Source organism: Vidua chalybeata, chromosome 13 (assembly GCF_026979565.1).
Source record: "Vidua chalybeata isolate OUT-0048 chromosome 13, bVidCha1 merged haplotype, whole genome shotgun sequence".
NCBI lineage: Eukaryota > Metazoa > Chordata > Aves > Passeriformes > Viduidae > Vidua > Vidua chalybeata.
In genome coordinates, this window is record NC_071542.1 from 6,917,246 (window position 1) to 6,945,005 (window position 27,760).

The window sequence follows — 27,760 nt, forward strand, 5'->3', positions numbered from 1 at the left end:
AGGGTAAAACAAAGGATAGTCTGCAACTGCATTTGCACCCCATCTTGCTTTATGTGGTGCAGTTCATTGATAGACAGGACAGAGGATCTAGCTTGTCTCTGCTGCCAACAAAAGGTTTAAAATTAGGACTAATTTTCACATTTTGCTTTCGAATTTTCTCTGCTCAGATGGAGAACTGTTTCTGTAAGCTCTCCCTTCTTGTTCCTGAGACTCTCTAGCCAGTGATACAAGGATGCAGTCAAATGTACATGGATATAGCAGAATTTAACCCACAGCAGAGAGACACTGAATTAAATGAGCATTTTGCAAAGGGCTGATATGTCTCTGGGCAGCCTGAGTTCATTACAGTTATGTAAGTTTTCTTAAAAACATAATTAAAATTGGAATTGTACTCCCCAAAGTGTGCTGCAATATCTGACTTGGAGCTGCAGGAAGCAGAGCTTTGCCTGACCTGCTATTTCTGTCCCTTTGCTGCTGTGAATTTGGCGTGGCATCCCAGGGAGTGTGATCAAAACAAGCAGTGACAAAGGCCTGATTGCCCCAAATGCTGAGGCAGGTTCTGACCACGGTATTTTGTAAACATCTTCTGCAGATACTGCACAGAAGTGCACAGGCTATTAGTGGCAGCACAGAGGGCTCCTCACTTCAGGAGTGAAATCAGGAATGCAGTGTGGAATTTGAGAGAACAGAGTTCTAGGAATCCAAAGGGAAGAACATCCTGAAATAAGTTAATTGAATGGTGCTCTGAAGTTTAGCCATGAAAGTAGCTCAGAAGCATTGCTGAATTGGATGTCTGTTTATTCATGATCACCACCACCAACCATGGATAGATGTATGCATAATAGAAATAAACTTTGCTTTAACTGAATACATTAGATTCACAATGATTAAGCAGAAATAATTTCATTTTCAAGGCTGGATATTGAGAAAGGGGTATATGTCCAACTATTTTTCTTTAGTGAGAGGTAACCCACACATCAGAACTCTGATGTGGATCTGGTCTTCCTTGGGGAATTCAGATCCAGGACTAGCTCTGAGACCAGTTTCTAATTTTAATTACTGCTACCACATTAAAAATTGCTTCCACAATGCAGATGAAGTCCACCAATATAAATCATCAGCAGCAGGACTCTTTAAAGCTCATACAGACATAGGCTTTGTGCTGACCTCTGCACAGCATCAGCCTCTTGCTGGGCCATCTCCACAGGAATGAATTGTATCCAGAAAGCACAGCGGAAGAGATTCAGACTAGTATTCTACATAAGGCTTTTAATATTGGGTAGCATAAAGGTCAAGTAAATAATCTAAAAATAACTAAGCATTAATGCTATGAAGACCCTGTGCAGAAGTTACCCTTTGTCTCTTTGGTGCTGATCTTACAACAAGCAGTTTTTACCTTTTGTGATCGTATTGTGAATTACTGAACCTGATCACTGAGGAGTTGATTTCTTGCTGATCAATAGTGGCTCCATAAACTTTATTAAAAGTTATTTTAAACTGTTTCAATTGGCACTTAGCCAATTGAAATTGGGTATTTTTTTAAATCTTTAGGCAAGCCATTCTTAACAAGTGAGTGATGCTCTTGCATATTAATTCAGCACTGAACCCATTAACTAACTATGCACGCAGTTTTGTGTCAATATCTCAACTATTTTCAGTTAATTAGACAGCGTGATTAAGATCATATGAGTTGAATTAACAGGTCAGTGCATCATCTCACTACAATTGCATCTAGGATAACTTGGCCTAAAAGTCATACAAAAAGGACAATTTAGCCTTCTCATACTCAAGATAGCAATTTTGAATGTGATCAGCCCAATGTTTCATGGAAAGACTTCAGTTTTGAACTTCTGTATAGAATTTCTGCTTTGAAAGGTGAATTTCTAATCGAGACATATGGGTGTCATACAGGGGTCCAAACAACCATTTGCATAAAAACTGCACAACGTAATGACAGACAAATTTCTTCACTTCTTATGCCATATTGGTCAATTCATATTTAGCATGCACATCATTTTCTTCTCCTGACTGAGGATCTGAGTGATGAATTTCAATAAAAATGACATAGATCATTGCTCCAAGTACACCTCCCAGCAGAGGTGCAACTATAGGAACCCACCACCAATTATTACCAGCCCTGTAAGACAAAAAGAAAAAGAATTAGTGTTATTTGTTACTCTGGTGAACACCTTTCTGTGAATTAGTCACTGAACAGAGTCAGTGCCACTTGCTATACTGTAGACCTTTCTATTTTGTCTCACGTTTCTGTAAGTGGTGACACCCTCATTTGCCCTGCCCAGGCTGGTTCTGATTGAAATGATAAATAACAAGCACCAGACATGTTGGTCTGTGTGCTGTACTTGCATTTTGGAAAATAAGGCCTTTTTACTGCATGTCTGTGTGGGGACAGAGGATGATTTCTCCCTTGAGAAAAGCACATTTCACTGACTTGCAGTGAAATGAGCAGGCACATATTTATTGCCCAGCAATCTTCACTTGTGCTGTCCCCAGATGCTTGTGAATAGATTTTCAGGATGTTACAAAAGTGGCTTATTTCATCTGCATGGAAACTTGCAAGTTCACACCTGCAATAGTATATGCCATCTTGCTCTTGGCAAATGTAATAAATTAAACTGAATTTTGAGTATATTTACCTTAAGCAATGTAATAAAACACAGTGACTGTAAAGTTGATTATCCTTGACTGGAGTGGTCAAGATTCAAATTTCATGAGGTAGAATCTTATCTCTATGTTTAAAATGTGGTGTCTTTCAGCAAGAGGCAAATAAATGCTTAGAAGTTTTATACACCTAAAATTTAATCTTAGAATTTTTGTATTCACTTAGAAAGTCCAGCATGCTGATTCCACTGAAATGCTTACATCTGCACAATTACTAGGATTTAATTTTTAATATGTAGATTTACAGGCATATTTATAGTAAGACTTCCACCATTGAACTGTATAAAACAATAAATAACAACCTTTTTATGCAGGAATATTGGGCTGGTAGAATTGCTCTCCTTTTCCTAGAGGTCCACATTCAGACAGTAAATAACTGAGTATCCATGTCAGAGCACAGAGTCTCTTCACTATACTGATGCATTAAGGTGTTTTTATTTGATAACATGCTGTATTTATTGAATGTGTGAGTCTCCAGTGAAAATCCAGCTACCTCAATTTCATGCATATTGAAAATGGAGATGTTTTTTGTCTCCCAGAAATACAGATGGACAAATTAATCTGTAAGAGGAACTTTACAGGAAGCTGCAGGGGAACTTTTAAACTGTCAGGTAATTATTCAGCACTCAGTTGTATAGCTTTATGCAGAAATGAACTTGTGTTTGTCACAATGCAAGAATAGACCTGGGAGAATATTTGTGCCCTGTTGATTATACTCTTACTGCTTGTTCAGAAATGCCTTGCATGTGTATTTTTTACCTTTGGAATTATTTCTATTTTGCCCTGAGGATATAAAGTAACTTCTGATGTTATTTTACTGACTTGATAAATCTGTTTGTTTTTGAATCATGGATGGTTGTTGAGCACTTGAATTTCTGGAACAAGCATGGACTTAGCTTTTATTGAATTAATCAGCAGGACAAAAGCTACATCAAGTACTTGCATGTATTCTTCTGCATGATGTGTTATACACGGGTGTGTAATGAAGGTGTTTCATGGCAGGTTTCTCTCAGCTTGTTCCATGAACTGGCCTGTGCCTTGTCAGCTCCTGCATGACCTTCTCCAAATCATGGCCTGTATTTGCAGCAGCTGCAGTCAGCTGTGCGTTGGATACCCTGTGCTGAGACGCTTGGTGCGAAGCCTTTGAAGAGGCTGCTGCCAAAACTGCAATGAGGTCAGTCAGGACCCGGCCGAGTTTGTGACACTCAGTGCTCTGTCATTGGCACAGGAGCAAGAACTCGCTTTGACAAGCACAGGCGGCCAAAGGCCCCTCGGTGCCCTCAGCCCCTGGCTGTGCCCAGTGCGCTGTTTGCTGCCGGCTTAGGAGCGCACCCAGCCCCGCCTCTGCCACCGCGGCTGCTCGGGGCGCTGGGCGGGTGCTGCTTGTGCGGCCTGGCAGCAGAACTGAGCTTGGCTGCGGGAATTCCCGGGAAACTACAGTGTCTAAGCTACAGGGACTGGGAACTTGGGCCCATTTAAACTTGCAGATACACCTTTCACTAGCCAGCTGCTGCGGGAAAGGGAGATACCGCTGTTCGTGAGGTAATCCGGGCTGCAGGGCTGCATCCCGGCAAGAATGCTAAATGCTTCTGAGGCCGCTTTGCCATCCAGATGCCTGTGCAGACAGGAGATTCGCCTCCGGACCTTTCCCGCAGTGCAGTTCTGTTCAGTGCTGCCGCCTTGTCCCCGGTGCCGGCGGCCACGAGGTGTCAGCGTTACCGCGCCGAGCGGCGAGAGCCGCGACGGACCGCGCTGGGGTATCCCGGGCTACCTTCAAATGCTGGCACGAAACACTGCTCTGGAGAGCCCTACCTCTCTCTCTCTTATTGCTCGGTTTTGCTTGTCAAAATGCAGTCTGGTATTTGGACTTAATGCTCTGGCTGTTTTCTCACTACAGACAATACTTGGCTTCCCAAACTTTTCTTAAGCTTATCAGAGTATTAGGCATGTGCTTAAGAAAGACTCCTGCTTTTCTGATGGGAGCCTTTAACCAGAACAAACCATTTGCATGGGCTAGGGAAACCACACCATAGCTTGTGTCTTCGGGCTTGGTTTTGGGGAAAATGCTTCTTAGTTGTGCAAAATGTACTAACAGCAACAGTTGGAAAACCCTCAGTGCTCAAACCCAGTCCTGTCATCTGGACAATTCCATGGTCCAGCAGAAGGGCTCTCTAGTCTAGTTCTCTGCCTGAAAATATGATAAAACCAGTGTTTACTATACCTTCAAGCACAAAGGGTAGAGGGGATTTCTCTGCTGCGAGCCAAGTCTCAATGTCTAGAGCATTTGCTTGGGAACAGTGTAGAAGGTCTTGCTATTCTGTATCTGATCTATTCCAAAGTGAGGCTTTCCTGGTGGTCCAGGCTGTTCTGTAGGCGACGCTTGATTATTCACTGATGTGGACTCAATTGCCTTGGGAGATGCTTCCATCCTCCCCCAAAGAATGTTCAGTGTCTCCTGAGTATTTCCTACTGCTCTGTTTGTACAGCACTCCCCTCATGTCTCTGTGGAGGTTTCATGCTCAGGTCCCAGTTCCTGGACATGCCTTTACTAGAGAGCTTAAGCACCTGTCTCAAGGTTGTGAATTCCATTTAAAAGAAGATATCCAAGGTTTATTTGTCAATTGATGCTGCACCACTTTAAGTTGCTCAGGTACAGCAGAGCATCAGGCAATTTAGGATTCTAACTACAATCATTCAGGCTTTTCCAGTGGTTCTTCCAGCTACCTAACAAGGCTTAGGTTCCTCCCATGTCTCACATGGATCTGTGCATATATAAATAAATAAGAAAATATTCCTGTTGTATCATTCCCTTGGACTCGGTTATAGCTATAGCCTTTTAACTGAAGGCCAGGAGGAAGAATTCTTCCTCAGTTTTTCAAGTCCCTTATATTATTGTAAGTTCTGGCAACAATCAGAGATCTTGTATGTTATTATGTTCACATTTTAAAATTTCTTAACAAGGTATATACAGTGGGACTGCATTCTCTTATATAAAACTTAAACTACACTAGGAAAGAGTCCATATTGGTATAGATGTAGAGTTTTCTTGTAGTTTTTTTCATGTAAATGAGTATGACCATACTTTTAGGGAGAAGGGGAGTTCACAGGTATTCTGTAACTAGATCACCATACAATCAGGCTTCCAAACTTTCAGGAATGTAATAGCTAATTTCCTAATACATTACGGATTATAGATTGACACCATGGCTAATACCACAGCTACCAACTAGTTGTGATTACACAGGTATGAGAGAGGAGAATCCTGAGTGTGGGATGTCACTCTGTGTGTCCTTTTTTCTAAAAAGAGTGCAGTGGTAAGAGCTACTGGGGAGTAAAAGTTTGGATGTAGTCAGACCAATGAGCTGATCTCCCACCAACAGCTGACCAGAGCTGGGCTACATCCAGCCTTGGCTCTGACCTGTGCTGTGGCTGTGTGCCTGTTTCAGCTATGCCATGCCTGGCTCCTTCTGTATGAGAAAAGCTTTGCAACTGCTTTCCTCAAATAAGGTACATGATTTGTGTGAATACAAATAATACTGAATAAATAGAGATTATTTGTGCTTTTTATTTCTTGCTAAAATAAAATCTCTACTAACCAGAGCTCTCCAGTGGCCTACAGTACTACTGGGGATTCCTACTTGTAAATAACTGGGAAAATAAACAATACAAAAATAAACTATCTGCTTCCTGATGACAGATTACTCTTGCTTAGATACCCTAGAGTGCCTCTTACCCTGGACACATGTAAGATGTGGATTTGATGTGCAGCTAATTAGCTGTGCATAGGGCCAGCCAAGAGCGTGTGCATGTGCACACGGGGATTTGAGAGGGCTCTGAAATGTGGGAAAATGAAGGGAGCTTTTCCATTCACTCCTTCACTCTCAGCCAGGAAGTCAGGCTTTTAGATTGCTGTATATTTCTGCAGTAACTCAGAAGTAATCATAGGCTAAATCAATCTGATATGTCTGGGTTTTTTACAGCACCCAATAAATATTTCTACCTAATTCTCTCCTGATTTTTTTTTCCTGAAAGCTGTAGGACACAAGACGAAAGCACTCATATTTTCAGTGACCTCTAAGAAGCTCTAATATTTTGGGAAAGGTCTTCTTGAAACAATGATTGATATTAGAGATTATGCATGTTTGATTTGCCCTAGGAGCAGGAAATCCTTTTTAAAGCCCAGTTCCTAGAGGATATCTGGCTTAAAGTGCATGAATAGCTGCTTCTGGTATGCAAAGAATTACCTGTATGTATATAAAGTATGACTTGGTACCATGTTGAATCAGGATCTTACTTTCCTAGAAACAGTTTTAGCCAGGAGCATTTGACTTCATCTCCAGGCATACTTACGTGAATACTTCCATCCCCCATCCTGCAACGGCTGTGAAGAGCCTTGGGCCAAGATCCCTGGCTGGGTTCATGGCACAGCCACTGTTCATTCCCAAGGAACAAGTAAGAACAATTATAAGAAGTCCTACTGCAATTGGCTCCAGGCCCTTGGGTACGCTGTTATTTTTGGTGTCAAAAATAGCAAATATAGCCAGAAGAAGAACAGCTGTTGACATCACCTGGCCAAGGCAAAGAAAAGAATATTGAATAAATAAGTGTAGATTCTTTCCAATAATGAAAAGGGCAGCAATGGCAGCTTTATGGATTGGAGTGGCTTAGAGCTGGTATTTAGTTTTATCCCCCTGTATGGAATAGCAAAATTTGGAACTCGATGCCTTTCTACTTCACAGTAATGAGAAGTTTTGATATCTGTGCTGAAAGACATGAAAGACAAAGACAAGAAATATGCTGAGGAAATTAGGAAATTAAAAAAAAAAAAGATGGGGAAATTTTGAAAAAAAAAAAAATCTGCAACAATGCCAGAGGATTTAAATGGTATCTCCTATGTGAGGTCTAATTCTTTGTTTCCACGTTTTTTTTCCTGTCAATTTTACACTTGGATTCAGTTAATTCTTAGCAGTTCTGCTACTATAGCAATGCAATCAGTTCCATTGATCTAGAAATGTTTTATGTGACTGTAGCTTATGCTGATAATTTAGACTAGATGTGCTTCTTTTTATCCAGGTATTGTAAAACATCAGAAGAAAAAGTGAAATCTGTCAAGTCAAAACTGAACAGCTAAAATTATAAGTATCAAAAAAAAAAAAGTATCCAAATTAGGGTTGCATGTATAACTGTACCATGAACTTTGTACTGCATATGCTAATTGAGCTGATGAAGGAAATTTTCTTGGAATTACTTCAATGCAAGTACAGCTCTGCTTAAATCAAATGCTTTGTCAATGTTGATTTTGCTAATAATTAACTTGATGGGAAAACAGACAGAAGCTTCAGCGATGTCAAAATGTTCAATTTCTATACTGATTTGAAGAAGCTTAAGTTTGAGGAGTTTAAAAATTATTTTGTTTTGTCTGCTTTTAAGTTTGTTTTGAAACATGCATTGCTAAAAATATCTTAGGGAAAAATCTGTTGACTGATTCAAAGATCAGAACTGTCTTTCTTACAAAACTTCAAAATAATGTTTAGATTTTTTTGAAGCCAGATTGCACAATCTTTTACATAATTAAGTTCTGTGTTTGTGCCAGCCCTTTTTTTTTCATACCTTACTCATGCAGTATTTATTTCTTGTATTCCTGAAGAAGATGGGTAAGTTGATTAGAAGTATATAAAAGACATGAAACTTCATTTTTTGCTGTTGCATAAGTGGAATTAAAGGACAAAGCTTAGAACTGAAGTTGAGGATTTTTCAGATTCAGTCATTTGAAAAACAAATACTATGAATCTATCTGCAGAAATAAGGTTAGAGAGGAGGCTTGTGGAAGCAGAAAACTCAATTGTTCAGGGTATGTTAAACTGCTTAAGCATTATTTAAGGAATAATAGGTCTACAAAATAGGCTGGATTTTGATGTAAGTGGACATGACTGCTGAGATTTATGGAGAAACATTGATTTATGCTGAGCAAAACCTCTTACATATATTGCTTTAAAGACATTTTGAGTGCAACAATTAACATGATGTATGAGGAAGAACAACTTGAAATTATTTTGCTTGTAAAATATTACTAAAATATAACCCCCTGCAAACAGCATTGCATTCTCATTGTATTGGACATCTGGCTGAAATTGTGAGATTTGGCACACTTTTTAGATCTATGTGGTTTTTTACTCCTTGGCTTTGCATTTTTTTTTTATGTTTAATTTGTGGAATTAAGCAAATGTACTTACCTGATCTGCAAATCCATTTACAAGGGACAGATAGGGAGCTGGATATGTTGCAAAGATTTGTGCTGTTGCATTTGGTCCTGTGACTTCAAGTTTTCCATCGCTATACTCCATAAAGGCATCTGTAGAAAAAAGCCAGCAACTGCTTGCACTTCTCCATAAACTTTTCTAGGTTTTCTAGGACTAGAATATATGTGATAGGTCTGTACACTTCACATTCTCAACTGAAACTGATCTCTAAGGTCCCTTCCAACCCAAACAATTTGGTGATTCTCTGATGTTTTTTTTCCTAGGAGCACCATTATTGGATTGGAGGTGATGTATTCCTCATACCTTCCTGTCTCATTTTTCCTCCCGTGCCTTGAAGTACTCATTTTATGTACCACAGCTTTCCCTGTTCTTCCCCTGCTCATAGCTCCAAACTCAGTGCCAAGGAACATTTTCTGATTCTCAATACAAATGTGTTACTCTGCAAGAGGTGCTACATTTGTCATGATGACCCAAGAAATGCACAGCATCCTGATTCTGAGTTGTGGATTCCCAGCCACCAGGAATTAGTGCTATTCCATTTGACAATTGTGCAGTTTTAGAAATAGGAAGATATTAGATGGGGTACTCAAATCTTCATAGATGGATGTGAGTAACAAACTCGAATCCATTATTTTATTAGTGGATTTGGTGATGAGATGATACTTGTGAATAAAGAAATAGCTCCCCATCTCCCATCGAAGTCATTGTGAGGGTGATAAGCTCCTCCTGAACCTAGCAGACAAATCTATTTCTCCTTGTTTCTGGTGTTTTTTTTTTTTTTTTTCTGTTTTGCTTAAAGTCACAGCATGAGTGCAGAGAGTTTACTTGGATCAGGCTCTCATTTGAAGTGTCAGATAATTCTGTGGCATTTAACTATTTAGGGGGGTTAAAAAAGGGATGATCTCCTATGTCTGTTCTTCTACCAGTGATTACTTTTCAGTGGACATCAAAGAAAGAGTACATGAAAGTCCTACAAGTTGCAGGAAGTAAAAACTACAGAAGAGGTTTTGAAATTAATTAGAGCAAGAGGAGGACTTGAGCAGAGATAGGGATATGAGAAAACCCTGCACTCCTGAATACAAGGAAGATGTCCCTAACCTAGACCGAAGCTTCCTACTTTGGGTTCCTACCCTACTGCTGCCCTTGTGGCAGAATACAGTGACTCCCCTGTCAACCCTATGTACATGTTGACACACTGCTGCATCCTGGGCACAGCCCTAATTCTCACTGTTAGGCTTGAGGAAGACTTAAATTCAGATGAAAATCCTGTTCCAGAATTCCAGTATCCAAATTCTAACACTAACCTTAAAAAAAGTAAACAGCTCTTCCCAAAACAGTTCTCATGGTTCCTAAAGATTTTTGTCTTAGGGATTACTGTGGGTACTGAGCACTGAGCTGACATATGAGGGGGCATTTCCATTTTTGTTCTTCCTCTGCTGCACCTAGACCCAGCACAGTCTGCAGACGTAATGCCCACAGGAGAGAGATGCTGGAGGAGATGGACTGGGCCAGTGGAAGCAGAGTTTTGAGGTAGCGGGTTAAAAGCAAGTGATCCGACTGAGTGGATTCAGTCAGTCAGTTACTGTTTTTTCCTTTTCTGGCACACTGTGTAAAAAACCCTGTGCCTCAAGGATAGGGGGATTTTTTTTTTCCCTGTCAAATATGTGACCTGTTTATCACTGTACCTGGAGTCGATTGCCTTGGAGAGTCACCTCTCAAGGGTGGTCTGATTTTTGGTCAGGAGGGACTTGATCTCATATCCTGTACCCTCAATGAACGATGTTGGTGATTCTTGCCTACAGGCACTTGTAGCAGTTCTTTAATGTTTCTAATTTGCCTGGAAGATGGATAGCCCTATATCCTGGCTATTAAGTAATTTAAAATCCTTACTAAGAAATACATGATCTCAGAGTATCTGATTTCCCATGAATAATTTTTTAAATATCAGAACATTTCCTGGAGTATTAAGTGTTTCAGTAAATTTGTAGGGTACCTGGAATGCTCAAGCCATTGTTTTTCCTGTCAAACTCTTTATGCTCCTTCATTTCTTCTTTTGTAGCTTTAGCTTCATTCTTGCCATTAGCCCTGTGTGAACAAGAGTCCTCTGCCTGCCTGACATTCATTGAAAAATTGGGGCCTTAGAGACTGCGTGACCTCTAGTTTGTCCTGTGAGCATGTCTAAGGTGTACTCACTGTAATAAATCCCAAAGACAGCCGCTGCTCCAATGAATGCTCCCAGGAATTGTGCTAATATGTAAATTGGTAATTTGGTCCATTTTAATCTTCCAGTCACGCACATGGCTAATGAAACAGCTGGGTTTATGTGACCACCTGAAAAATAAATCAAAAATTGAGTCATGTGGATGACTCAGATACATGAGAATAGGTGAAGGATTTGTAAAAATGTGGGCACTTCTGAACACCAGAACAGCACATGGTTTTCTGGATGTTATTTTGCAGTTAAATGCTGACTGCAATTAGACTGAAACAAGTTGGTTGAAATCAGAGGAGAGAGGGCAAAAGCCACTAAGATCCATCTTTAGTCATGATGCTTGTGGACTGTGCTCTTTGTCAGGCTGCTGTCCTGCAGTATGTAACTTATAGACAACTTTTCTAGAAAAATAGTAACCTGCGCCATTGGTTGTGATGGGAGGGTCCCTTATTCTGCACATATTCCCTCTCCTCAAGGCCTTTGGCTTTTTATTTTTAGGAGAGAACTGGGGTGGAAGAACATTCCTGGAGTCTCCCAAGCACAAATTAGGATTAAGGACTGTTACTGGCTTGAGCATGTATCTTGAGACAGTTCTGGAGTGCCCTGGATTTAAGTCATGTTTGCGTCCCTCTCTTCAACCTGGGGTTACTTAGGAACTCAGTTTTCATGGAGACAAAATGAAATAATGTTAGGGCTGTCCAGTTTCATGTTGGCTGTTGGTGAGCTGTGCCTAGATGGGATCTGGGGGCAGCAGTGAATAGTCCTTCACCGTGTTTTTATCTGGTTCTTGTGCTTTCTGGAAAGGTCCGTAATAAGGAAACTGATAAAGCAGCTGTGCTGAAACAAAGTTCAGTTTCCTGTGGAACTTCCTTCCTTTTTTTATTCAGGAGTAGCTACATCTGAACTCATGCATGAAAAAGATTTCAGTAACATTGGAATTCTTCATGACAATTTTAGTTTCTAAAATACATTTGTTATGTTATATGGTCTCTTCCCTCAACATCTTTTGTCAACAAAAAAGGTGTTGTATGCTCTAGGAAAATTTCATTGTTTACAGGTACATGGTTGCTACTTAAGAAATACAAATGGCTAAATAAATGAACAGGTACTTCTTTTAATAAGTACTGAATAATAAAACCCCTAAGTTTTGCAAGGGCATAGGATCCTTTGCTTATTTTCCAGATAAGGTCTCATTTCAGTCTGCATGAATATCAGGAAAAAATAGCCTTTGTCTCTGGTAAAATACCTGAAAGAGTATGTCCTTTATCTGTCAAAGGTTAGTGATGGAGAAAGGGCCTCTATGTACAGTACAGTTTCTGTGTTTGTTTGCACTTCAGGTCAGTGAGTCATTATCTTATGAAATCCAGGCACCTTTGATACATAATGAACTGACAAACACAGATAACAAGCTGGATAAAACCTTCTTTGTAGCATTTCCAAATGCTGACCTAGTACTACCAGTCTTGAATTAAAAGTTGAATTCCTCAATTCTTCAGCACAGAGCAAATAGATAGACGGCAACTAATGTAACAGCCCTCCATGTGAATTTTGATTAATTGTTGTCTTGTCTTTTGTTTCCTGCTCTGGCTGGAATTAATAATTTTCCTTTCTTTCAACACCTGATTTTATTCCCCGCCTGTATATAATACAGAGTGACTATGATGGCCAGGACAAGTCATAATAATATTACAGAGGGCTGATTAACATTGAATATGAAAAGGAAAAGTCTTATTGAAGGCTCTCATGCTGACATAGGGAAGTTACAAGATTCTTGGTTCCTGGTTAAAAAAAAAAATGTTCACTTTGGACAGTATGTTCCTCCTTCTTTTGTAGTTGCAGTGATCACAGTCATGGCTTTGAAATGTTAAATTGGATAAAATAGTGGGAAATTATCTAGATATTGAGGAAAACTGGATGGAGGAAAATTAAAAAGAGGAATTTTCCTAAATAAAAAAAGCTCAAATTCACCAAGCATGCAGACTGTATGTTTTGTTAGCATTAATTTAGGATTACATAAAGAACTAATGAAAAATGTTATAGCAGTACTTAAACATGAGACTTTGGCCCACAAGCCACAGAAATTGCTAAAAAATTCTACATAGGAACTTGTATTTTGAAGTGTCCACTAGTAATCATGTCTTGGATAATAATAGCCTGTTGAAATATCTGTTCCTATTTTTTCACAGAGAAAATGCACTGCATGCAGAATCCTTTGTCATGGGAAAAACACAGGAAGCACAATACTGCAACATCTGCAACTGCTCTGCCCTGCTGGGATTGAACTCTAATTTTCTACATAATGATGGAGATGAATATCCCTTAAAGGTGCAAATGTAGGACAGGTCTTCACAGGTTTGTTTTCATGATACTGCATTAGAAGAGTTTAGCTACCTCCATGTAAACCAAGAGCTGTAGTTAAAAGTTGTTCAGATAATAGGAATGTGCTGCTGAATTAATTTTGTGTGATATTAAGGAGCAGTTCTGGTTTGTGTCAATGACAGCGACAAGACTGCCTGTTTTTGTAGAACCTGGAGTACTTTCTAATGTGAGACTTTCTAATGGAAACCTTCTGCATGGTGCCTCTGCAAAAGAATTTGTAAAGAGAAGAGAAATGGCCACAGTAATTTCTGTTACAGCAACTATTTCTAATGTCCTAATTATACTTAAAGAAATCTGTCCAAACCAACTTGACCCTCTTATGAAGAGTAAGAAATGCCTCTATGAGACCTGGAGTACAAGGGCACCATGTGCTTGAAAGGCCAATATAAACTCTGCATGCAACACAAACTATTGTGTATTTTCATGGATAGCATTGTTACAACCCATCATTTTCTGTTTTAAAGGAAGATTTTAATTGTTAAAAAGCAGTTATGCTAATATTACTGATCTTAGTTTGGCCAAATTGAATGGTGGAACTAGGAGACAAGGCAGCATCCAATATGGCACTTGTGGACACTGGTTAGTTAGCCCAGCTAACTCAGCCCCAACTACAGAGAGAGTCCTGACCAGTACATGTTGAGCAAGTGTTACAGCAGAAATAAGGGGGAAAGGACAGTGCACTGACAGTGTGCCATTGAATGTATCTCTGGTATTGAATCTTTCTGCTTTCTGTTTCTGCTGCTTCTGTGAATAATCAGACAGGAGCAGACTTGCTATTGCCTGTCATAGGACATGAAGAAATAAATTGTACTCTGTAAGGAGAATCCTGTTCATTATACCCATTAGTGGGTCATTTCTGTGTAGCTGGCCACCATTTTATCTGGTGACTGCTGAATTGCTCTTTGTGATTATTTCTTTAAACAGGACAGTGCCTGTCCTGCCCAGGATCGTCTCTGTTGACAGAATTTTCAAAGCAACACCAAGCAGATTTCTGGTTCGCATAGAACACTTTCCATAAACCCCAGAGATCTGTCAAGGTTTTCACACTGTAGTTGAGATCAGAATTTGGTGGGACATTTTGTCAAACACAAGAATAGAAGGAAATAAGAACACACAAGATTTACTCGCAAAACTCTGCTGCGGACTCTGCTGTCATGGTGCTTACTGTTGCTAATTCATGATGGTTTATACCATGAAGTGGAAGCCCTTTAACAAGGGAGCCTTAACACTGTAGCAATAAATGCTATATAAGAAAAAAAGTCACTTACCAGAAACCCCTCCGGACACGTACACTGCTATGGTGACTGCCATGGCAAACCCCACTGACACCGTCATGGGCCCTCCATGCGCTCCGCGGCTGAGCACGGCCTGTCCCACACACCCACAGCCAAGAGCCTGCATTTGGAAAGACAAGCGTAAAATCACAGGTGTGTCTGTCAGATGTCACTGCTTGTGAGTTCTGCTGTCCTGGTATAGCTGCAAATGCTGTTCAATGCCAAAATAGTGCTGGAATTTGTCATGTGTGCCATTGCTGCCTTTGCTGCAATGCTTATTTGCTTTTTATTTTCCTTGCCTCTGTCACAAGGAAGAATGTCTGCTAATGAGGACCTGTCTCCACACAGAAGACTCTTCTCAGGCACAATGAGGGGATACTGATCAGAACTTGGAGCGGAGCAAGATTGCACTGCCTCTACAACAAAACTCTGCATCTGAAAGTGAAATTAAATCTGTGAGGTAAGTTCTCAGCTCCAGAATGATGTGATAAGTGATGAAAAATTTACTGTAAAAATTATGAAAGATAGCTCAAAAAGCTTTTAATGTTTAGTGCTGAAACTATGGATTGAGACAACTTTCTGGTATTTACATTGTGTGTTATTGTTATGCTGATTTTATATCATATATTGCTCTAGCAAAATATTTCACTGGCTCTGCAGCTTGACCAATTAACTGAAGTGAAGATATCTAAATAATTCACATTGAAGAATTCTAAATGGATTTAAACTAGGTTTGGATTTTTGTTGGTTCTCCTCAGAATAAAGTTCAGTAACAGGTTTAAATATTTGCTTAAGATGATGTTTATTCAGTTCTAAAGCCTCTGCTTAGCTTCAGGCATATGTTTAGCGCCTATTAAAGATGACAGGAAAGATATTCAAAGAGACAAAAACCTTTTCATTTGAGATAGACTGGCTGATCCATTTCTGTGTCTTTGAAAATCTGCTTTTAAAATATATGCCTATGAACTCTGCTGAACAAGGAGCCAATACTCTGTGGAAGCTCTCAAATAATTTCTATAGTCTGAAAACTTTTGCTTTTCTGTAGCTGTAAGTGATGTGAATAATACAGTTTCTGGGATGTGACTAGATACATGTTGAGCAACCTGATTTTCAGTTGCAAGGCATTTGAATTCAGAAACTGCAAAGTAATGGGAAAATCTCTTTTGCCTTAGAAATAAACTGTACCAAAATGATTTGGTGATAGAGGTTTAACAAGCAAGTCCTGCTAGAATACATGCAATTTAAACAGGAAAATCATACTTTTGTTTCCATTATTTCCCCAAGGGTTTTAGCTAATACCAAAATGTGACAGAAAAGCTCTCAATAAAATAACACTCTTAACCAGCTTTTTAATGCAGACAGCATTCCTAAGTGCCCCAAGACTGTGTCATATGCCCAGGTGTAGCTCTTGCCTTGAGGTCGTAATCATGTAAGCAAACAAAACACTGACTGGTGCCAGAGTGTTGCAGCTCTGGTTATGTAAGGGTAGGGTGGTGTTAGATAGCCACAGTTTATTGGACTGTATAATTAAAAGCTCCAGGACACAATGCAAGCTCCAGTCAGCTGCTGTGCAACAGATGACCCACGCTTGCATTAGCCATGCTCTCACCTAGCAATGCACATGGTAAGCAGAAATGCACATACAGATAGCAAACCAAAATAAAATAGATTGGTGTTGTTCACAGCTGAAATTACATCTTTTTTTAAACTTCATATGAGACAATTCATAATGTGTTTATATGATTTATTTGGAAAGAATGGGTATGCTGGAATTCATAAGAATCTAGAGGAGGTGGAATTAACATACTCTAGTCATCACTTTCCAGATTTTTTGAAGGGAGTATTCCTGAAACTGCACCAAGCAAGATTTTTGGGAAAGATATGGCTCAGATGAGGAGGAAGTTCAGTAGGCTGCTCTGGGCCCCTGCTCATACTGGTGGAGGTTGAATTCAGGCAACCAGCTCAATCTACAAGTATAGTGTGCACTTGTGTTCTGAAATGGCACAGGCAAGGTTTTTCAGATTCAAAGGCCATTCTTTTGAAAACATTACCTCTTTCTGTAAGGATGACAAAAAAAAAGAGAACAGGGTAGAGGAAATAGTTATAGAAAAGGATAGGGGATAGCAATATCTGTGTATATCAACTACAAATTCACAAGAGAAGGGAAGGAAATAATGGAGGGAGGCTGTGGCCTCCTTACCTTTATTACCAGAACTGAGGAGAGTCATACAGAACAGCTGTGTAGTCCTCTTATATTGTAGCTCCTGCTCTGCAGGTCTTAAGGAAATACACAACTACAGCTGTTCCATTTCTGTGCTAACCAGTCTCTCTTCTACAGAGAAGACACATGAGCCAGCTGGAACACAGCTGCACTCGATGGACCTGCTCACGTACAATGACTAAATGCTACTGCAGGCACAGTCAGTGTGTGCCCATCCAGGGATGGGAACACTGGGAGCTGAGCCTACAGGTCTGAGCTGTGTCACTGTAATACTTTCTCCATTTGCTGACCTTTTAAGAAGGAGAGAAAAAAGTTGCCCAATACCTACTGTAGCTAGGTTGGCGCAACTGGAAACTAACACCTAATCATGTAATTACACAAACAGCAATTTAATACCTTGTAAGTCTTTGCTTGACTGAGTTAAGACCAACTAGATCATTGAGTTGTAATTAAATATTCTAAGATTTTAGGCCAAGCTCAGCCATCAGTTGTGCCCAGAAAACTCATTGATTGAAGCACATGGAGTAAATGGGAGTTTAATTTACGTAGGATATAGCCAGATCTCTTTATCTTATCTTGTCTATCTTATGTTGCCAGGTTTTCCTCTTAGCAGTTGTCTATAGCCTGATCTGCATAAAATTACTGGAGTACTTTCAGCACTGACTTTCTTTTCGTTCATAAAGTCATTAGATTACTGCCCGGAAGAACATGCTTGGGTGTGGAATAGCTGCCTGAACCTTCTCTACCAAAAAAACTTGCTTCATAGCCCATTAGATCATTCTCTTTGTCTTGGACAACAAGGCTAATGTTAGGAAAGGAAAACAACTGGCCTTCAGTGAGTGTAAGGTCCTGTTACTGTCTGGAAGCCTGCAGGACTTTCTGTATCCTACTCATCAGAGAGACTAAAGATCATTTTGCCTCCATCTTACTATTTCCAGGATTTTTCCAAATGCTTGTAATAGCATTTTTTCAGTGTAAATAGGATTTCTGCAAGATCTGAAACCACAGTTTTAGGGAATCTATTTTTCTACATGGCCAGTAAAGTTTTAGGCAACTTAAAGAATGCTTATATTAAAAAGCCCCCTTCTTATCACACAGTCCTAGAAGTGGTGTACATTTATAGGCAGACCCTCTGACTGACACATTAAAGAGGCAGCCAAACTTTTTAGCAGTGTGGAGGCAATGAGCTGTGCTGGACTCTGTACAGCCCCAGCTCCAGCTGTGGTGAGACACACACCTGCAATGGGCTCCACAGGTGTCCCTGCAGGCAGAGTGTGGTCTCAATGGCTGCACAGCTGATGATGCTGTGCATGAGTGCAGGAACTTAGTGTGTTATAAGGAATACAGTCAGCAGGTGCAAAAAAAAAAAAAAATTGTCTTTAATCATAAACTGCTCACTTCAATCATGAAATCCTAGAAAAATAGTGGCTGCATTTGCCCTTCTCTGCAGGTGCCTCTGAAAACTTTACAGTGTTCTTCATGGTGTACTGTAGTCTTGTGCAGTTCCCCTACGCAACATTAATATTTCCAAGTAGGATTAGCTACTGAAAGTGAAAGTAGTAAATAATCTTTTCAGTTTGAGGTGTGCTAAATTGTTGGTGTCTTCCTAAGGGAGTGGGTTTTAGGACTCGCTTTCATCTCCACCCCCTTCATTTACAAAGCAAGTCTGCTTAAGAATTTACCTATTGTATTTCATAATAAGATGTTTTATAATACTGGAAACTCTTTCCACACAGAGATGTATTTTTGCTGTGTATTACATAGGATCTTAATTCAGACAGGGTTCCTAAGCATTCTTTCAACAGGGACAGTAATGCTAAAAGCAACAAAAACAGAGACATGTTAGATCTTCTAAATTTCAGGGCATTAACTCTGCAAGAACTCAGGTTACAGGAAAACCCTTTCAGGAAAGACCAGTCCTCATCCAATCTAATGTTTAATATTTGCTATATTTTGTCAAATCAGAGAGTACTTAAACTTTTAAAGGTGAGAGAAAAAAATACAGCTTACCAGTCACAACTCTTATTTTATTATTAATGAAATGTTTTGGTGGGGTGGGGAGGATTTCTGTACGTTATGATTTAATCAAGCTTAGAGCAATAAAAAGTCACTATATCCGTTTTCCTGGTGTTCTTCTGGGAAACAACCAATATCCTCTTGGGTTCAGATGGATTTTAATTTTTTTTCAGACTTGCTATCTCATAAATAAAGGGTGCAAAAACCCCCAAGCCCTTACATTTAGTTAATTAAATAGTATAGACATAAGCCTTAAAATTATTGCCATTTTGAAACCATTTTCTAGTGACAGAAAGAGACATTGCTACTTGGAGACATGATTGTAAATTTAATAAAACTTTGAATGATTTGTGTATATAAAGCTTTAAAAACATATAAATATCAGGTTCAAATTGCTTTGTGGGAAAAAAATAGTGAAAATATTGAGGGACAGACTATGCTGTATTATATAAACTGATGCTTTTAAATTTTATGATTGCTTTTGCATATGCAATAGGAGACAAATAAAAGTTTGAAATCACCTAGAGAGAATGCAAAAGTCTGCATTTTCTCATATTTTATTATGATTAATATTGCACAATTCATCCTGAAATGCTAAATGCTTTTCTTTCCTGATTTATAGAGGGCAACTGATTTTAGTCAGTTTCTTTGATGAAGACTGTTTTTATTTTCTTACTAATTTTTAGAAATTCAGGAAAGAAAATGAAATGTAATATTCAGACACAAACTTTCAAGAGTGAAACATTGCCTGTTGTATCAGGGCTAGGAAGAAAAGGCCAGGCAAAGGAACAAAATCTCACCTAGAAGCCTTGAAGAGAAAAAGAACCTATTCAGGTGCTGCTTCCCTCCCACCTTACTCATTTGTTCGTGAGCTGTGATGCTTTGCTTCCTACCCCAACTGAAAAGCTTTAAACCTTTCTAAACTCTTAAAATATGTTTAGTCTCTGCATCAACTTTCAGGGAATTGTACAATTGAGAAAGTGTGCAAGAGTGGGCACTGCAGACTCTGAGAAAGGAGGTTTTCTGTCCTGTTTTTGGAGTATAAGGGTGCCTGTTCCTTTTCTTTACTCCTTCCTTTGGGTGCAAAAACAGGGGGGGCTGGATCTCCTGCTCTCTGACCATGAGATCTCTGCTCTCATGGTTAGAGGTATGTGGTTAGGAGTAAGTAAAGCCTAAGCTCTTTGCTGTTGGAAAAAAAAAAGAAAGAAAGCTGAATGCTTTTAATAGTAAAGAAACCTATAAGGAAAGGATAAGAGGAACTGAGTCACATTTGCCTTTAAATTGGACCGTGGATTGGAGAGCTCCCTAGAATTCACTTTCAACCAGAATGGTTTCTTGAACTGTTGAGATCGTAAAGATATAAACTCACTGCAGAGCACAAACTACATTTATTGTCTTTTATTCTGTTCTCCAACTGTTTATGACAGCTTTAAAAAGTTATTACTTTTATTACCTTTCTTTTATTTGGTGAAACTTTTGAAAAAACACCTTGTAAATTTGTGTCTGTAAAACATAAATTCAAGTTTTGCACTCACAGTTGAATGCTGGAAAGATGCAAGTCTTCTGTAAGTCTCAGGCAGAGGTGCCTATGCTTCAGTCCTATAGATGCCAACTTTCTGTGGAGAAGGGTATCCACAGAAAAAGGTTTTGGGAAATTAAGTTCAACTTACTGAAACCTCTTGGTTAAACAATGAGTGTTGAGTTACGTGCTGGGGCTGACATTGCAGAAATGAAGATAATTTTCTTCAAAGCTTTCATGTAACACAACATCTGAGTCACCTAAAAGTTTGAAATGTCATATACTGGGAAACCTAAGTTTGGATGGAAAACAAAATATTCCCATGATTTTTCAGAATTTTTTGCCGCCATAAATATTTTGGGGTAAAAGAACAATTGGCTAACCTTCCTTTCCAATTTTTCACACTGCTTAATATTCAGCTGAACTAAAGAATTACTTCTAAAACAGAAGGGCTGTCTAGAAAAAAAACTGATTCTGATAATAATAAGGTTATAAAAATAACAACAGTATGCAAGAACACCTCCTTAACTTCAGTACAACTAAGGGTCTTTGTTACCCCTTTGTCTTCTGTTTGCAATGCTGATTTAATACAGTTTGAAAAAGAAGAAGAGTTGGTATGTCTTCATCAGAATCATTAGCAAAATGTAATGCCGTCAAAATAGATACAACTGTATAACATTAGATTAATAAGTGACATCTATTATTTATTGGTTGTACTGTATTTTTGCTGCTAGAGACCCAGATGTCTCTAGCAGCAAAAATATAGTACATCTCTGACATAAGAGCTGGTTTTCAAAGTGCAAACATTGCTAAGGCTCATGATATTTGTAGCATTATGTAATATTTTAAAAGCTGAGAGACAGATCAAAATACCTATTATAAATAAGTTTTAATACCCTCTTATGTAGCTTTGACAAACTTAAGTTCACTAAGAGTTAATTATACAATATTCTGTAGTCCAGGAAATGCATTGCTGATGGCAAACAAGGCAGCTGTTAGAAGGTGCTGATATTTGATTTTTTTTACGTTAGAAAAATCTTGCTGTAATTTTATCCTATTAAAAAAAAAGTCTCCCTTTCACAAAAATTGAGGACTTTGAATTTATCTTTGTTTAAAATTTCTAAGTAGTGGTTTTGTATTAAATGTTAAACACTTATTTAAGGAGCAAAGGATCAAAAGCTATGTTTGCTTTCATGTAATAACATCATGTAATGAGAATTCTACTGCATGTTTAGAATAAGGGATATATGTTACCCTGCAGTATTGTAATTAACATGCACTGGAATGTAGGGCCACAAAAAGTAGATATAGAAAAATTGTTTAAATTTTAATCTTATGGACTTATGCCAATCTAGAAGATTCTTTTGAAGAGACTCAACTCAGCAAGAGAGCAGGAGTGATAACTTGCATAATGAAGTGGTCAGAATATGAAAACAAGACTAAAATATTTTGATGATAAATAGCCTTCCTCCTTAGCTGAACTATTTCAGGGCTGTCATGTATTCAGTTTATGCCTGTGCCTTGAATCCTCTAAGCACACACAAGTATTTGCTTCAATGAGAGTTGCAAGAGGCTCCCCACCTCCAGCTGGAGACCAGGCTTATAGGAATATGTACATAGGAATACATACAGGTATATATTAGGAGCATATATCCTCCCCACTTGTATTTCTATGCTAAATGGAAGCCTGTGTTTTGTCTCAGCAAGGAAGTGAATGCTGCTCTGGCCTCTGGAGATCCTGGCTCCTGTGCAGGTCCTTTCTGGGAAACTCTGTTCGGTAAGATGCTCTTGAGAGTGAAAATGAAATAGAAACTGTGTTAGGTGAGCAGTAGCTGTTAAAGGAAGCCACATGGCCTATTTGGCATCTCCTTTTGGAACTGTTTCAATTCAGATATACTTAATGGCGTAAGTCAGAGTAAATCCCATTTTGGTTGAGAGCAATGCAGTCAAGCTCCAAAGAGGAAATAGGGAGAGGAGCATGATTAAAAGCAGAGGCAGTTGGATAGGTGAATTCCAACCAGACTCACTAAAAAGCCACATAAACTATCTATCTGATGCAGCATGGCTTCCTGACTTTTTTGTGCTAGCACACAGGTGTTGTCCCCCAGATTAACTCACAGAAGTCCCAAGAGGAAATGTACTGAACCAGGAAACATGGTGGAGAACTAAAAGCTCCTTAGAGAGCTCTTCCTCAAGGGAGACCTTGAGGCCAGTCCCAGCTGCAGAAGGCTGAAACTCTCTGAGGCTGGGCTCTCAGACACCATGGTGCAAACAGGTAAGTGTTCTCCCACCTCAGGATGCTTCCAGACTCCTGGAATGTTTCTTACTGAAATTGTGTGCTTTGCTAAGCAGAAAGCATGGCTCATGTGGGCTGTGCCTGTATTATCAAGCTGTGTAATGTAAGCACCTGAGAACCTGACTATGGATCTCTCAGGAGGGATTACTTATTTGGAGCATCTCCACTCTGATTCACTGGATTGAGCATCCATTAATGGTCAGCACATTTCTTGTGATTCTGGAGCTCACCTTCTACTTTACTTTCACCTGGAAAGAATTTTGTCTACGTGCTCTGAGTCCATGCTGCAAGGCAAACTGCAGCATGCTAAGTAGGGCTGACCAGGAGATTTTATCCAAACTGTGTGCCCAGTGCCTTCTCAAGGCTTGTTGTGTCAAATCTGTCTGACATTGCAGGCCACACCCTGAGGTGAAGGCTGAGTTTTTGTCTGATGAGTGATTCCACTTTCTAGATTTCCTGTTTGGAAAACAATGTTGCAAGACTAAGAGTTACCAAAGATGGTAGTTTAGGCTCCTATTGGTATGTGGCCTCTGGTGTTATTCTCCAGAAAAATTAGAAATAGGTGATTTGGAGGGACAGAATTTCACCCGGCTAACTCCCAGAAGTGGTTCCCAGATTTAGGTGTGGTCAGTTAGCACTGGCTTCCAGACAGAGCCTGTGGCTAACAGAAATGCTGTCTCAGCCTCACTCCCTGGCACAGGTGCTCTCCACAGTCTCTAAACCCCATCACAGCAACCCGAAATGGCTTTCAGCAGAGACATGAATCAACTGTGCTGTAGGCCGTGAACTCTCCTCTCCATTTGTAACAGCTTTAACACATAGTTCTTACACTATCCTATTACTCCAGCTTCTTTTGCATACATGCTGTTTTTCAAAGATTTCTGTCCTCTGAACTAACCAGGGTGCCTCTTTCATTAGCTCCAATTTAAATTAAGGGTTTCATATTTATCTGTGCTTTAAGTGCTTATTACCTGACAAAGTTTAAAAGCAACAGCAATAAATAGAATCACAAAATCACAGAACAAACTAGATTGGAAAAGACCTTTGAGATCAAGTCCAACCTCTCACCTAACAACACCTCAACAACTAAACCATGGCACTGAGTGCCATGTCCAATCTTTTTTTAAACACCTTCAGGGACGGTGATTCCACCACCTCCCTGGGCAGGTGATTCTAGTGCCCACTCACTTTTTCAGTGAAGAATTTCTTCCTGACATGTAACCTAAACTTCCCCTGTGCAGCTTAAGGCAACAGCAGAAAAGGCAGTTTCTTCACAATAAACACTTGCTACTGCTGCTAACGTGTGCAGTCTAAACACAAGCTGAGATATCCAAGCACTGAGAAAGCTGCAGTTTAATCCAGGTGAGGCTCCTTCTGCTTTAAAACAAGACTGAAACTAGAAAGGGTAAGAGAAATGAGAAACTCAGATTGTCAACAACAATTTTGTAGCTTCATTTTCTACTGCACTCATATGGTGAATATACTAGAAAATAGGATCTGGGTTTGCATTTCCTTTCTAGCCTTGTGCAGCATAATATTAAATAATAGCATTTGCTAGTCTAATCTGCACTTTAATATGTTTTCTTCTCTTGCTTAATTTTATTAATGGAAAGAGGGGGAGGATTTTGTGGTGAGGACAGAATACTGGAAGTCAGGTGATGTGGGTTATATGCAGAGTTCTGCCACAGGCTTCCTGTGCAGGCTCCTGTAATCAGGTTTGCTAATATACAAAATGAAGATAATGACATTTCCCCTCTTTACCAGGGTGTTGTGACATTTAATTCATTAATGTTTGTAAAGTGCTCTGTGCTCCTTGCTTCTAAATGTGCTCCTTACTGTAATAACATCTTATGGGTGGTATTAAATTTGAGAATAATGTTATTTTAGTGCCAGTGCACTTCAGTTGGCTGAACTGTAGTAAAGACCATAATTTCCAGTATTTTATGAGCTACTGGAATTTTTAGATGACTTACTTGAAATTTAGCTAATATAGTCAAAGTTATAAAACCTATGTCAGTACTTTGCCTGCTATTTTTTTTTTTTGCCTTTTCACTATGATGAAATATTTAGCAATAAGCAAGACTGTGTTGTCCAGACTAAAAGAAGAAAGAAAGAAAGTTTGGCATAAATAGTCTAGCTGCTTGACTTCTAGCTCTCCTACATAGCCTGCTCTCTCCCCTGGTGAGTCACAGTCCCAGTGCAAAATGCACAGAAAAACTGAGCAAGAAATTATGTTAAAAAAAAAAATCTGGGGTCATAAAAATGGGAAATTTACCTATTTCTCTAAGTTTTAACTGTACTACAGGACCAAGCAATATATGTATAATTTATGTAGTACAGTTAAAAACAAAACAAAAAAAATTTAACTTAAAAAATCTCCGAAGGTTTGGCAATGCAACTCCCAATAAAATCACTACAAATCACAAAGCTAAATTCTTATATTACACAGGAAAACGACTCAACTAAAATTTTTGAAACATGCAGTACAATATGTTTGTTAATGTGAACAGAATTTGTGCATAAAATGAACTGCTGAGTTTTTAAAAAACAGGAGAGTATTAACAACATTCATTGTGCATATCTGGATTGTTCAGAATGTGCTCCTTCACTGAAATTCCACTCCTAGATGAAATCTAATGCCAATCAGACAATTGTAATACATAAAACAATCTGGTTTTTAAAGGCAGTGATAATTACATGGGGTGAAGAAAGGAATTACAAACTTACCATCATAGGAGCAATTCATTCAAGCTGTGCATGGTCAGGCTGTAACCTCGCTGCTGGCACAGTACAAGAAAAACATACATGTCCCCTTACAAGCACTGTCCAACATTAGATTAGTAGGAAGAAAGGAAAGCAGCTGACACTTACTATCAGTATAAAAGTTCCCAGGAACTCTGAGAGGGCTTCTTTAACCAGGCTGTTCTTCAAGGAAAATTTCTCCTTTAAACTCCTTTTGTTTTTCCGGCTCATTTTGGCTTCTTCTATTGCTCTGGTGCCCTAGTTACAAATACACATAAAATTTGTTCTGCATTCGTCCCTGCTCCAGCTGAACTTTGACACTTTTACTTAAACATTGAAATATGAGATTTCATCTTGTACAGCCAGTGAAATCATCTGACTGCAGGCATTGACAGAACCAACTCAACATGCCCTAACAATTCATCATGGGTTTGTCATTCTATGCCTTCTCTGAGTGCACTTCTATTTATACTGGTTAGATAATACCAGTGAGTTCACAATCATATTTCTTCCTTTTTCTTACAGAATGGATTAATCATTACCTTTCCTGTGTTTCTTTTTTTTTCTTTTTAATCCTAGTAAGAATGAATAAAATGTTGTTTCTATCATCCTGATCAAAAAGAAAGGCAAAAAGATAAACCATGAAGTAAGGAACCAATATGTAGTTGCAAATTTCTCTCTGACCTAGATTGGGATTTAAACCATGACAACCATTGGTTGTCAAAGAATTTTTCAAGAGGAAGTTGTAAAGAGAGCAAATGCTTGGGAGAATGCTGTGCTGTACCCTGCACACAAAAACCCTTAACTTCTGAGACATTTAAGTGGCTAATGAGGAATCTTACCTTGGTGGTGTGTGTTGAATTTGCATATTCACTCACAATGCTCCTTTTGGGCTAAATGCCTTGCTCTCTAGTGAACTTCCCTGTTTACAGAAGAGCAATGAGGCAGAATAAATTAAGAACATTTAATGAAATCTGCTTTGGTCCAGTGGCTCCCTACAAGACAGAACTGTGAAGTTCTGAAGTGAAGCACTGAATTACTATATATTTCCTGTATGTTTAGCTTAAAAGTGCATGGGTGCTATAATATGGACCATTATAATGTTATTTTCCATGGTCTTAAGACTGGAAGTTGCCAAATATCTCAGAGAACTGCGCCTCCTAGAGAAAAATATTACACCTTTATTTCTTCAGCATCTTGAACAGTTTTATCAGATGTGATACAGACTTGACACTGTCTCGTTGATTTACAAGTGTTTTCTGCTGTTTGACTTGACACCAGAACCTCAGCCCAGTTCTGGTAGATTATTTTGGCATGTATTGTAGCTGCTCAGTGCAGCTGAGGTTTGTATCTGTCCTAAGCAGGGCAGAGCCTTACAGGGTTAGGGAAATGTGCCACTTCTGTTATCCCATCAGTGTTCCTCCTAGCCTCCAGCTAGGTCCTGCTGTGTGTTCCCTGCAGCACCACCAGCTTCATCCCTTAACTATCCAGTTCTCCCCCACCACCCAATTTTAATCCTTAACTGCTTTTCTGTGTTCTTTTACTCACCTTTCTCTACCTCTGCATCCAAAGAGCACTGTGTCCTCAGGTGGTTCCAAAAACGCTGGCCTGTGGAGCAGCAGGGAGCTGATGCAGCAGCAGATGGCAGCATCTGTGCTGGTGCTGCCTGAGCCGGGGACGCCCGTGCAGAGGCGGTGACACTGAGCAGGACAGCTCCAGGTCCTGCTCTACAGGTCCTGCCTGTGGCACAGGCAGCTGGGGCCACCTCTGGGGAGCCCCTGAAAATAGCCTGTGTATGGCAGCTTGAAAACCTTTACTCCACACCACTGAGAAACAAACATATTATTCAGGACCTTAATTATCACAGCGTGCTAGAGTGTATGTTTGTTATGTCTGTGAGAGAATTCTTCCAGAATAATGTATACATTAGAACTGAGGGAGGATGCTTGGGAGGACATTCATTACAGAAGGAATGAGATAAACCACTTCCTCTCTTTCAGGACAATGATAAGTAAATAAAGAAACAGGTTTTGCTCACCTAGTAGTATGTAGATACCTCTGAGTTTGATCTCATAGCAGGTATGAAGCCATTAATGCTATTTTTCAACTAATAGTGGGATAATAACATGTCAGAGACAGAAATTCATATTTACTTGTTCAGA

At 39.3% G+C, this 27,760-nt stretch overlaps 2 protein-coding genes across 12 annotated transcripts in view; one reads left to right on the forward strand and one right to left on the reverse strand.

Moving 5' to 3' along the window:
- ALDH1A2 (aldehyde dehydrogenase 1 family member A2) overlaps nt 1-27,760 on the forward strand; it is a 186,125-nt gene that overhangs the window by 94,733 nt on the left and 63,632 nt on the right. For 3 of the 8 annotated variants that reach the window (XM_053955249.1, XM_053955245.1, XM_053955248.1), the window contains 3 exons: nt 13,338-13,503; nt 15,116-15,264; nt 22,264-22,337. In XM_053955249.1, the coding sequence (XP_053811224.1) occupies nt 22,275-22,337 (63 nt within the window). In that variant the 5' untranslated portion in view covers nt 13,338-13,503; nt 15,116-15,264; nt 22,264-22,274. Of the gene's footprint in view, nt 1-3,681; nt 3,854-13,337; nt 13,504-15,115; nt 15,265-22,263; nt 22,338-22,647; nt 22,836-27,760 lie in introns of those variants that run through there. The other 5 variants (XM_053955246.1, XM_053955250.1, XM_053955251.1 and 2 more) reach the window with 5 other exon arrangements.
- On the reverse strand, nt 782-27,209 carry AQP9 (aquaporin 9). Of its 4 annotated transcripts, XM_053955260.1 has the most exons (8): nt 27,147-27,209; nt 26,441-26,520; nt 25,728-25,856; nt 14,799-14,925; nt 11,133-11,270; nt 8,913-9,031; nt 7,030-7,247; nt 782-2,137 (listed from the first exon to the last, which is right to left on the reverse strand). In XM_053955260.1, the coding sequence occupies exons 3-8, from the start codon at nt 25,827-25,829 to the stop codon at nt 1,975-1,977; spliced, it is 867 nt and encodes a 288-aa protein (XP_053811235.1). In that variant the 5' UTR covers nt 25,830-25,856; nt 26,441-26,520; nt 27,147-27,209; the 3' UTR covers nt 782-1,974. The 4 variants fall into 4 exon arrangements, with proteins under 4 accessions (XP_053811235.1, XP_053811234.1, XP_053811236.1 ...); XM_053955259.1 differs by lacking the exons at nt 26,441-26,520; nt 27,147-27,209 and having other exon boundaries at nt 25,728-26,021; XM_053955261.1 differs by lacking the exons at nt 25,728-25,856; nt 26,441-26,520; nt 27,147-27,209 and adding an exon at nt 25,584-25,668.

What these genes read in the sequence shown, in the direction of transcription:
- AQP9 (XM_053955260.1), bottom strand. Translation starts at nt 25,829, where the DNA reads ATGAGCCGGAAAAACAAAAGGAGTTTAAAGGAGAAATTTTCCTTGAAG. An exon ending in TGGGAACTTTTATACTGATA is followed by an intron (nt 14,926 to 25,727) that starts GTAAGTGTCAGC and finishes TTCCAAATGCAG; the next exon opens with GCTCTTGGCTGTGGGTGTGT. An exon ending in CGTGTCCGGAGGGGTTTCTG is followed by an intron (nt 11,271 to 14,798) that starts GTAAGTGACTTT and finishes TTTATTTTTCAG; the next exon opens with GTGGTCACATAAACCCAGCT.